Below are 9,964 nucleotides of genomic sequence, written 5' to 3' on the forward strand. Positions count from 1 at the left end.
CACTACACACTGTCCTGCAGGCTCTGGTATCCTCAACAGACCCTGTTTTTAAATGTTATTTATTTACTTTTTTAGAAGGAGAGGTAGGGAGGGAGAGACATCGATGTGTTGTTCCACTTATTTATGCATTCATTGGTTGATTCTTGTATGTGCCCTGACCAAGGGTCAAACCCGTGACCTTAGCATATCCCAACAATGCTCTAACCGAGTACCCGGCCAGGGCCTCAGACTCTGTTTATTGAAGCCCAAATTCCGAACACCTCTGCACTAACCTCCTTTAAAGAGCTGTAGGCTGAACTAACACAGATCTTTCCAGGGAAACACACAGGTTTTATCTGTTTGGAAAAGAGGAGACACCTGCCCTTCCTGGGACAAAACAACTGAATGAACCCCAGTGGCTGCTGGTTGGAAACGAAGCACGTCTCATAAAGCCCTTCTTTCCTGGGGCTCGGCCTCCCTCAGTCACTCAGTCGTCAGGGGAAGAAGGAAGAAGCAGCAGCTTTGCGGCACTTTTTCCCTCAAAGATCTTTCCCAGAGGTTCCCACCTTTGTTTTATGCAAGAGCATGGGGTTTCCAAGGAAAACAAAGGCTCCTGGCAACCTGGGAATGTGTTTGCTAAGATCCCAGATGCAGCAAAGTTTGAAGATATGCGTGAACGGTGAAACCTGAAAAACAGAGGCACTCAGGATGTGGGCGTTCACATCACAAAAGGTTTCTCCTTTCCTAGCTCACCTGCACGCCAGTAGGTAGCAGCAGTGTCCTACCCCTCCCTCGGCCAGGTGTGTGAGATATCCCAGACCTGGCACCTGCGGCGGACAGCCCATGCATGCCACCACAGTTCTGGTGGATGGGGGTGAGGACCCTGGCGTGGCTACCCGGCTCTGCTGGGTGCTGTCCCATGGGGAGGTGTGGCCTGACCTGGTCTTTCAAGGGAGGCCAGGAGCCACGATTTCAGGTGACTCTGCCAACACCCTGCACCCACAGACAGCTGTGGGGGATGCCTCGAGGTCTCACCTGAGCAGATGGTCAGTCCTGGGCCTTTCACCAGGACCCGTCCCGGACAAACGCTTCCCGCACAGGGCTGCTTGCTGGGGAGGACAGGGAGCTCAGGCTTGTGCTATGGCTTGTGCTCAGGACAGTTGGGCAGGAGATGTGCATGGTAGCCTTGGGGCAGCTCATCGACAGGCCTGAATGGTCTCTCCTGAGAGCCCCTGCAGGGTGAGAGGGGTGCGGATCAGACCATGGGGACCCCACAGCGAAGGTCGAAGGTTGCAGTCCCCTAACGCTGACGTGCAAAAGAATGACCTGGGCGTTCATAAAGCATTAGGATGCCTCAGGCTGAAATCCAGTCCCCGTGGCCAGCAGATGCTGGGGAGTGGAGGGACAATGCACCAGGGCAGCCGGAGGTGGGAGCGGGAAGCAAGCAGAGCATCGAGCATTGCCCCCCCCACCCTAACCCCCTGTGCCGGAGGGGATCAGCAGGTCGGGCCCACCCCATTTGCTTGATGAGGGAGCCCCAGGATCTGTGGCAGAACAGAGCTCTCAGCCAGAGGAGTAAGGAGCACAGTGCTGAGGACCCTCTACAGAAACCTGGCCAGACAGACGGTGGGGCCAGATCTGGATGAGAGGCAGGCTTTTTTTGTTGTTTTTTTAAGATTTTATTTATTTGCCCTGGCTGGTGTGGCTCAGTGGGTTGGGTGCCGGCCTGCAAACCGAAAGGTGGCAGGTTCCATTCCCAGTCAGGGTACATGCCTGGGTTGCGGGTTCAATCCCCAGCCGGGGGTCATATGAGAGGCAAGGGATTGATGTTTGTCTCCCACATCGATGTTTCTCTCCCTCTCTTTCTTCCTTCCCTCCCTTCTCTCTTTTTTAAAAAGATTTTATTTATTTTTAAGTTTTATTATTTATTTTTTTAGTGAGGAAGGGAGAGAGACATCAGTGTGTTCCACTTATTTGCACATTCATTGGTTGATTTTATTTACTTTTCAATAAAGTCTTTTTAAAAAGATTTTATTTATTTTTAAATGAAAAATTTAAATATTATATTTATTTTCTAGAGCTTGGGGAAGGGGAGGAGAAAGAGAGGGAGAGAAACACCTATCTGTTTCCTGTCGTCCGCCAGCCCCACCCCCCTCCCCAACAACCCAGGGATCCGCCCTCACTGGGAATGGGACCCACGAGCTTTCAGTTTGCAGGCCAGCACCCAACCCACGGAGCCACACTGGTCAGGGTGAGAGGCAGACTTTTATAGGCATGGGACTGGGATCCTTTGTGGGTGGCAAAGGGAATGAGAGCGGAAAACGAAGCTCCAGGAGTGGGGGTCTCCGCCACAGGTGCTCAGAGCAGGATAGGCGGGTAAGAGGCGTCCCGGGACGGGGCAGGGCTCTGTGGGAGATGCGCACTTGCTGGGCTTCAGGAGATGGGGTATCTGGTTGTGCTCCGTCTGGCTCGAGGGCCCCAATTCTCTGGGATTTGGCACCTGGAGGTCACCCCAGTGGGGAGGGGCGGCACTACTGGCCAGCATCCCTGTGGTAGGTGTATCTGTTGCAATGAAAGCTATTGTCCCTTTTGTTTAGCCAACATAGCACAGATTAAAGGGCATTTTATGTAACCAGGAATGACCGAAAGCAGCAGTCACAGCGATGAGAAATTGCTACTTTTCTCCCAAATGCATTCCCCATCCCCCACTTATTTGAGCCTCTCTGCATCTCGGAGGTAGTTGCTGGTTTAGCTCGTCGGTGAACACTGCAGACTCTAGCGTTGGGATGTGTGGAGGAACATTTTTTTCAATGGGAACTCCCAGGGCCTTTAGGGCAGCAGTCACATTGGAGTCCAGGCCCGGCGCCAGGGAAAGATGAGGGGACCTCCCGGGACACTGCGGCTCCCTGTCAGGAGGAGGGATGATGCCGTGGGGCTGAGAGGGCTGTGCTGCCAAGTAGCCTTGGGGGTTCGTGCCCACACGCAGACACCTCTGCTTCCATCCCCTCCCGGGCCCCCAGCACCCTGAAGCCATGGAGTCAGGACAGATATGTCTGGGAAGCAGAGGGCACCCGCCCACCCTAGTGTCCCCAGGACCCTCCTGCCCCTGGGGTGAGTGGCTGGTGTAGGCACCAGGCTCTGCCAGGAAGGGTCCTCTGGTTCAACGTGCTTCCCTGATCACCCCATTCATGTTTCCTTTCCTCGTGTTCTTCCCTTTCATGGGCTCATTATGAGGATCATGTGAGCTTTCGTTCTGCCGTTTCTGTTGGAAGAATCCCATTTTTCCATGACTGGTTTTGGGATTGGCTCTGAGGGCTTCTCTGAGCCGACCCCTCAGCTTCACCTGGCTGCTCTGGGGGAGGTGCCTTCCCCCTGCCCCCCGCCAACCCCCCACAGCCAGGAGCCCAGCCACCTGCGTTCTCTGGCAGTGACAGGGCATCACTCTCCCAGTTCTTGTGTCTGGCAGCTGGGTGTTATCCTGGAGGTGGTTCCAGTGGAACCAGATGACACAGTGGGATGTGCATGCGTTTTACTTGCTAAAAGCCTGAGGCTTAGTGAGGTGTGCACAGGTTGGCATCTCTGCAATGACACCCCTAAAGGCTGGTGTTCACGGCCTGCCCCACTGAGCCACTCGGTCACACGCTCCCTATTCTCTCTGCAGGAGCTTCTCAGCGGGGACCCCATAGAGGGACCTTTCCGGGAGGACCAGTGTCCTCTAGAGGGTAAGTCCTGCTCCCCAGACCGCACAGAGTCTACCCTGCACCCCAGGCATGTGCCCAAAACCTGCCCTCAGGACACCTGGACAGGTGAGCCCCTGAGGACCCGGACCACCCATGCTCCACACTCGTGAACTTCCCCACCAAACCCAGACCAGCCCAAGTCAGCCTCCTCCTCACCTCCATCTCTGAAGCCACTCCTGGCTGTGTGGGGCAGAGCCAGGAGGACACACCTGGCTATGTCTGGCCGTCCCAGGCCAGGGCTGAAGGTCTGGAAAGAATCGCAGATTCCCAGCCGTATCTTCCCATATCCCCACTGCCCCGACTCACCTGCTTGGGCTGGGCTGGGGGAAACAGCTCTTCCTTTCTCCTTCCCAAACCTCCAGTGGCACTGCCTCCCGAGAAGGCCGAGGGTCGAGAGGGTGCCGGACCGCTCTTCAGTGCAGATGAGGTTGAGAGAGCAGCAAGCCGAGAGGGCCCGCGAGGCCTGGGCAAGAAGCACCTGAACATCGACGTAGGTCTTCACTCTGCCTCATGGTGCACGAGAGTCTGCGGCTGGGATGGATGGGCGCACATCGGCCCTAAAATACCCTCCTGCCTGGACAGTTTGCTTGAGGTTCAGCTGGTTGGAGGATTTACAGCAAAGCTTGCTTGTGCTTCTAATGTCTGCAAGCTCTGGGAGAGGGGGTGGTGTACAAGGAAGGTGTTGTGGCAAATCCAGCTCAAACTGGCCGATGTGGCACCAAATAATCTGGGGGGCTTCCCCAGCTGTGGGGCTAGCACCTCGGGAATGACACAGAGATCTACCATTGATTGGTCTCCCAGCCCACCCAGGGCAGGAGCTTGAGGGAGCAATGAGGGGGCCCGTTCCCCCAAGAGAGGGGGTAGGTTCAGGGGTCCCAGCCTAGGGTGATGACCCCACCTGCCTCTGTCCCCACATGCCCTGCAGGCGCTGCAGTGTGACGTCTCAGTGGAGGAGGACAACCGCCAGGAGTGGACCTTCACACTCTATGGATTCGACAATAGTGGGAAGGCCACCCGGGAGGTGATGTGCTTGTGTTTTTGGAAGATGGGCCACAGGGCAGGGGGCTGGCAGCAGACAGGCCGTGGTCGCTGGGATGGGGAGACAGGCTGAGCCCATGGGGTAGGAGGAGAGGCTGGACCTTTCCCAGGATGGGGGCGGGGGTGATGGATCTAGGCGAGTGAGGGACCCTAGGGAGTCTTGTGGGCCCCGGCTGTCAGAGCCCTGTGAGGCCAGTTTCTGGGTCCCCCGAGGCTCAGTGGGACCAGCAGCCCCTGGGCACGGTGGTGAGAGTCCCAGAAGTGCCCCCGGCACTCGCCTCTGCTGGCTGTGGGTCCAGGATGGGCAGTGTGCCCCTCAAAAGGAGGCAGGCACGTAGGATGACAAAAGTAAGTGTCTTTGGGTTTGAGTTAAATGTTGGTAGTTATTTGATTGCGAAGTCCTTTGAACATACAGATTCAGAGTGAAATTTAAATGGTGCGAGAGATGTGATTCCAACAGCAGCAGGGCTGCTTACCCAGGCTGTTGGGCACCACGCGGGGCTGAAGTTGGAGTAAGGAAGGCTGCGTAGTGGTCATTCTGTCTGAGCCAGGGTCTGTGTGGAATGCAGAGGGACTCAGACAGGCAGGCAGCCTGGAGGCGGTGGCATGGGGTGGGCAGATCCCAGCCTGGGCTGCCTGTGTCCGTGACGCCGGTGCCATCCTCAGGACATGTCCAGCCTGATGCACACCATCTATGAGGTCGTCGATGCCTCAGTCAATCACTCCTCTGGCAGCAGTAAGACCCTCCGTGTGAAGCTGACCGTCAGCCCCGAGCCCTCCAGCAGGAGGAGGGAGAGCCCCCCCGCCGGACAGGGTGAGGGGCATGGGTCCTCTGCTTAGATGCCCTGAAGATCCTGCTTTAAATGGCAGCCCACCCGCTCCTTGCTGACACCCCTTCTGGCTCCCCACCCCCACTCTGCATTCCCCATAGCCCTTATCTCCACACACCAGGCCATGGGCACTACTGTTCATTGTTTCTACTGTGCAGCACCCCTCCATACCTGCCCACCTGCCTGGGCAAAATCTCTGGTTTCCTGAACATGGAAAGCAGGGCCTGGCCCCTGGTAGGGGCTCAGAAGTATTTGCTCAGTGAATGAATGAATGAACGGGTGTACAAATGTGTGAGGGAATTCTCTTTCAGACCGGGAGCCCACTCGCTGCAGGACGGAAGGCGAGATCTCCGAGGACTCCAGGGTGGCCGACAGGAGGCTGTCTGCTTATATCAGGTGAGGGGCCAGGGTCTGGCTCCACCCTCCAGGTGTGCACTGCTCAGGTGGGAGCAGCCCACCCACACCCTGCGTCCTGCAGGCCTCGGGACTGCCCCCTCAGGGCAGACCACCAGGAGGAGCACCTGGGCGCCCGTTGGGGCGAGGGTGCCCTCTTGTGGCCTGGCACTCTGGAGCCGAGAACACCCAGTGTCTGTCTTGACAGATGGGTGAAGCTTGAAGGGCAGGTCAGCCTGGAGACCCTCAGTCTGGCACACGCTGCACACTGTGGTTCCACTTGCCAGCTGTGGCAGTGACAGGGACAGTGGAGGTGTCAGAGCAGTGACCCACTCTGCCTCAGAGCTCGCCTGGGTGTCCTAGGTGGGCCAGATGACAGGAGTTCTTGCAGGTTCCATAGGCAGTTTGCAACAATGATCCTCGGGTGTTGCTGGGGTCCCAGGCTGGCTGAGGACCTTGCTGTCCTGGACACTCACCCTTTCTGATGCTCCTCTCTGGGCAGTGGGTGCCAGTCAGAGCCCACTGCCCAGGGCCATCCACTCCAGTGCCCCCTTCCTCTCTGAGGAATGTCTGCTCTGGCCCCTTCTGACCTGTGCCCCACGCAGGAGGCCCACCGCTGACCCCCACCCCTGCCCTGTGAGGGGGTCATACTGCGTGGATGAGAACACTGAGCGGAGAAACCACTACCTAGACCTGGCTGGAATAGAAAACTACACGTCTAAGTTTGGACCCGGTAGGTACCAGAGACCAGTCCCTGGGCGAGGGGCCCCGGGGTGTGGACGCCGCCCTTGGAAGCTCGTGGCGGCGAGGGCTCGTGGGCTCCGGCAGCGACTGTGCTGCGGCATTGCCCAGGTGTGTGTGGGGTTCCTGGTCCCAGGCGAGCTGGCCAGGCCCTACAGAGGGTCTCACAGTCTGTGTCCCCTGTGTGCAGGGTCCCCACCAACACAGGCCAAGCAGGAGCACCAGGGCAAGGCCTCACACCCCCCGGGCAGGTCTCGCTCCCAGGAGTCGGACGCACACGCCGTGCACAACCGCAGGTCCCAGGTGCTGGCTGATCACGTCCTGCTGGCCAGCGAGCCCGCTGCCCGGGCCCTGGACATGCAGCCCCGGCTGAAGGGGCAGGAAAAGCAATTCCTCAAGTCCCCCAAGGGCTCGGGCAGGCCGCCCGGGGTGCCCAGTGCGAGCGTGCCTGGTGGAGGCAAGCCTGGGAGGGTCTTCAGCTACTACCCACCAGCCGCCCTGCCCCAGCCACCCCAGGATGGCCACCACCTCCCACAGCCCCCGCCGCAGCCCCCGCCGCAGCCCTATGGCCACAAGAGGTACCGGCAGAAGGGCAGGGAGGGCCACTCACCGCTCAAGGCCACGCTGGGCCAGCCTGCAGTAATGGAGCACGAGGTGGTACGGGACCTGCCGCCCCTGCTGGTGGGGGAAGCCTACTCAGTGCCCGTGGTCCAGCGCCACGAGCACCACCACCACCACGAACACCACCACCACCACCACTACCACCACCACCACCCGTCCTAGCGTGCACACCCTGGCCCAGCCGCCCCGACCCGGCGCCCAGCTCCAAGTCTCTGGTATGGGCGTCTGAGGTGGCACCAGCTGGACACTCACAAAAAAGGCCCTTCCTCTGCTCTCCTTTCCTCTATGTTCTGGTGGGTGTCATGTTGAAATGAACACGTTTGATGCCACTGACGTTGCGCAGTTATGAAGTGATTCTGTGTAACCCATAAAGCCACATGTAAACATAGAAGAGCACAGTTGTATCTTTCACGTATGATTCCAGAGTGAGTCCTCCTGGCATGGAAGGGACTCTGCTCAGATGACTTCCGCGTTTTCCTCAAGGAAGCGCCTCCTGCTCCGGGTGCCTTGCACTGAGACGTGCAGGGTGGCAAGGCCTTGAAGTTACGGAGCCAGCAGTGAATGTACAGCGTTGTAGCCCTCGTGCATTACTCATTCAAGTTGTGGGGAGGGACTGTTCCTTCATGTGCTGCGTGCACAGTGGTGAGTTCTGCTCCACCACGCTGAGTGCAGCTCATAACAGAAAGGCGGCCACGGGGGAGGTGCGAAGTGCTCCCCAAACAGTGGTCAGTAAACTCTGGAAGTGAGGCCATGAGCACAAAGGAAGGGCACAGGTGGGTAGGTGCCGGCACCAGCATCTTAAGTGGACACAGACGTGGACAGCAGGGCCGGTGGGGTGGTAGTTTCTATCTCAAACACACGCACAGTCCGCTGGACAGGAGGCGGACGTGTGTCCTCTGGGCTCACACATACAGCATCATAGCGCTCACGGCAGTTTCCGTGGTGTCCGCCTGCAGAAAACACAGTGTGGTCCCTCTAGGGAAAGGGGCAGTGACGGTGTCTGAGGGTCACAGAACCTTGGCTGGCAGCGGCCCCCTGTGGCAGGGCACGGCTGCTCCTTCCTCCTTCCGGGATGAGCAAGTGGACTTCCTGGCAACTTGAGAGTTTGGGCAGGTGGTTTTGCATTCACCTTCATGGAATTGTTTTCAAGAATCAAGCAAATTGGTGGTCGCCTTGTAATTGAGGTTTTTTTCCCCCAGGCATAATAAAAATATGCATTTTGTAATATGCTACACTGTTTTGAAATGAGTTATTTTTTTAAAAGATGTTTTGTTGTTGTTTTTAGAGAGAGAGGGGAAGGGAGGGAGAGAAATATCAATATGATCTATTACCTCCCACGCACCCCCAACTGGGGACCTGGCCTGCAACCCAGGCATGTGCCCTGCCCAGGAATTGAACCAGCGACCTTTTAGTTCACAGGCTGGTGCTCAATGCACTGCACCACACCAGCCAGGGCCAAAGTGAGCTGGGGGCTCATGCTGCACAGAGAGCGAGTCTATATCTGTTCATACAGATGTTTATGGAAGGAAAATTAATACACAACTCCAGACTTACGAGTAATTTTTCCCCTCCACTTTACTGCTCTAAAAAATAAAAACACCCAAAACCTAAGCCCCAAATTGGGTTTATGCTAATGGGACACTTCAGGCCACTGTCTGGGGCAGTGTGGATCCGGGTTTCACGGAGATGCTGGGCTCTCCGTGATGAGACTGTGGAGGAGCTGGTGTGTCATTTGCAACTGTCTCCTCCCTTTTGCCATCATGTCCCTGTCTGGCCATGGTAAAGCTCCTCCAGACTTCCAAGTCACTGGTGTCCGTGAGCTGAGGCCACGGGTGAGGGAGAACTGAGGGTTCCTAGGGTCTGTGAGGCAGGAGCACTCACATCTCAGGTATTTCAGACCATCAGCCTGACTCAGCTGGCGTCTGGCTGCCCCACTCACGTGCATCCTGCACAGAGACTCCCACACCGTCAGCACTGGGTCTTCACAGAAACACCTGTCATCTGACCTGGGTCCATTCTTCAGTTTGTGGAGCTCTTGCACCTGGCCCCACATTTGGGAAGCTCATTTAAAGAACCCCAGCAGCCCTCTGTGGCCCTGCCACAGATCTCGGTAGGCATTCAGCAGGCTGACTAGCAGGAAGTGGGGTGAGGCTTGAACTCTAGCCTCTGACACTAGACCCTGGTTTTAAAAACTGGACGCTGAGTGTGTCTGCTGCTTGTGAGCCCACGCAGCAGGGAAACTTATCATCCAGATGGAGATAACCACTGCCTGGCCCACCTGTGCAAGTCCATCACACCAGCTCCCGCGGGCAGTGGCGACCTCTGGTGGGCAGGGATCACACACCTCGTCTCCTCACGTTGTGAGTGCACCTTGTGACTTCCGCAATGCAAACAGCACCTGGCAGATGAGTAAAGCTGGTGCAGATGTTCCCACACGTTAACCGTTAGTTCCTGGGCAGATGATACAGAGATGGAACTTCCAGGGACGTTGCATGGATGACTGTGCTGGGATCTGGTGGGTGGTCATCTGTTTGGCCCCCTTCTCCACAGTGGTCATGCTTGTGCGGGCAGATGTGAGCGCTGTCCCGAGACCTCTTGGTCCCGTCTCCTGCACCTTCATCT

General features: G+C 57.2%; 1 protein-coding gene across 1 annotated transcript in view; it reads left to right on the forward strand.

Moving 5' to 3' along the window:
- NKD2 (NKD inhibitor of WNT signaling pathway 2) overlaps nucleotides 1-8,572 on the forward strand; it is a 31,078-nt gene extending 22,506 nt beyond the window's left edge. The window contains exons 4-10 of the mRNA XM_045847971.1: nucleotides 3,641-3,701; nucleotides 4,082-4,209; nucleotides 4,645-4,740; nucleotides 5,424-5,571; nucleotides 5,899-5,983; nucleotides 6,586-6,713; nucleotides 6,912-8,572. Of these exons, the coding sequence (XP_045703927.1) occupies nucleotides 3,641-3,701; nucleotides 4,082-4,209; nucleotides 4,645-4,740; nucleotides 5,424-5,571; nucleotides 5,899-5,983; nucleotides 6,586-6,713; nucleotides 6,912-7,504 (1,239 nt within the window). The 3' untranslated portion in view covers nucleotides 7,505-8,572. The remainder of the gene's footprint in view (nucleotides 1-3,640; nucleotides 3,702-4,081; nucleotides 4,210-4,644; nucleotides 4,741-5,423; nucleotides 5,572-5,898; nucleotides 5,984-6,585; nucleotides 6,714-6,911) is intronic.
- Nucleotides 8,573-9,964: the final 1,392 nt, after the last annotated feature.

The sequence above is a fragment of the Phyllostomus hastatus genome, unplaced genomic scaffold (assembly GCF_019186645.2).
Source record: "Phyllostomus hastatus isolate PE091 unplaced genomic scaffold, TTU_PhHast_1.1 phas_contig_58, whole genome shotgun sequence".
Classification (NCBI taxonomy): Eukaryota; Metazoa; Chordata; class Mammalia; order Chiroptera; family Phyllostomidae; genus Phyllostomus; species Phyllostomus hastatus.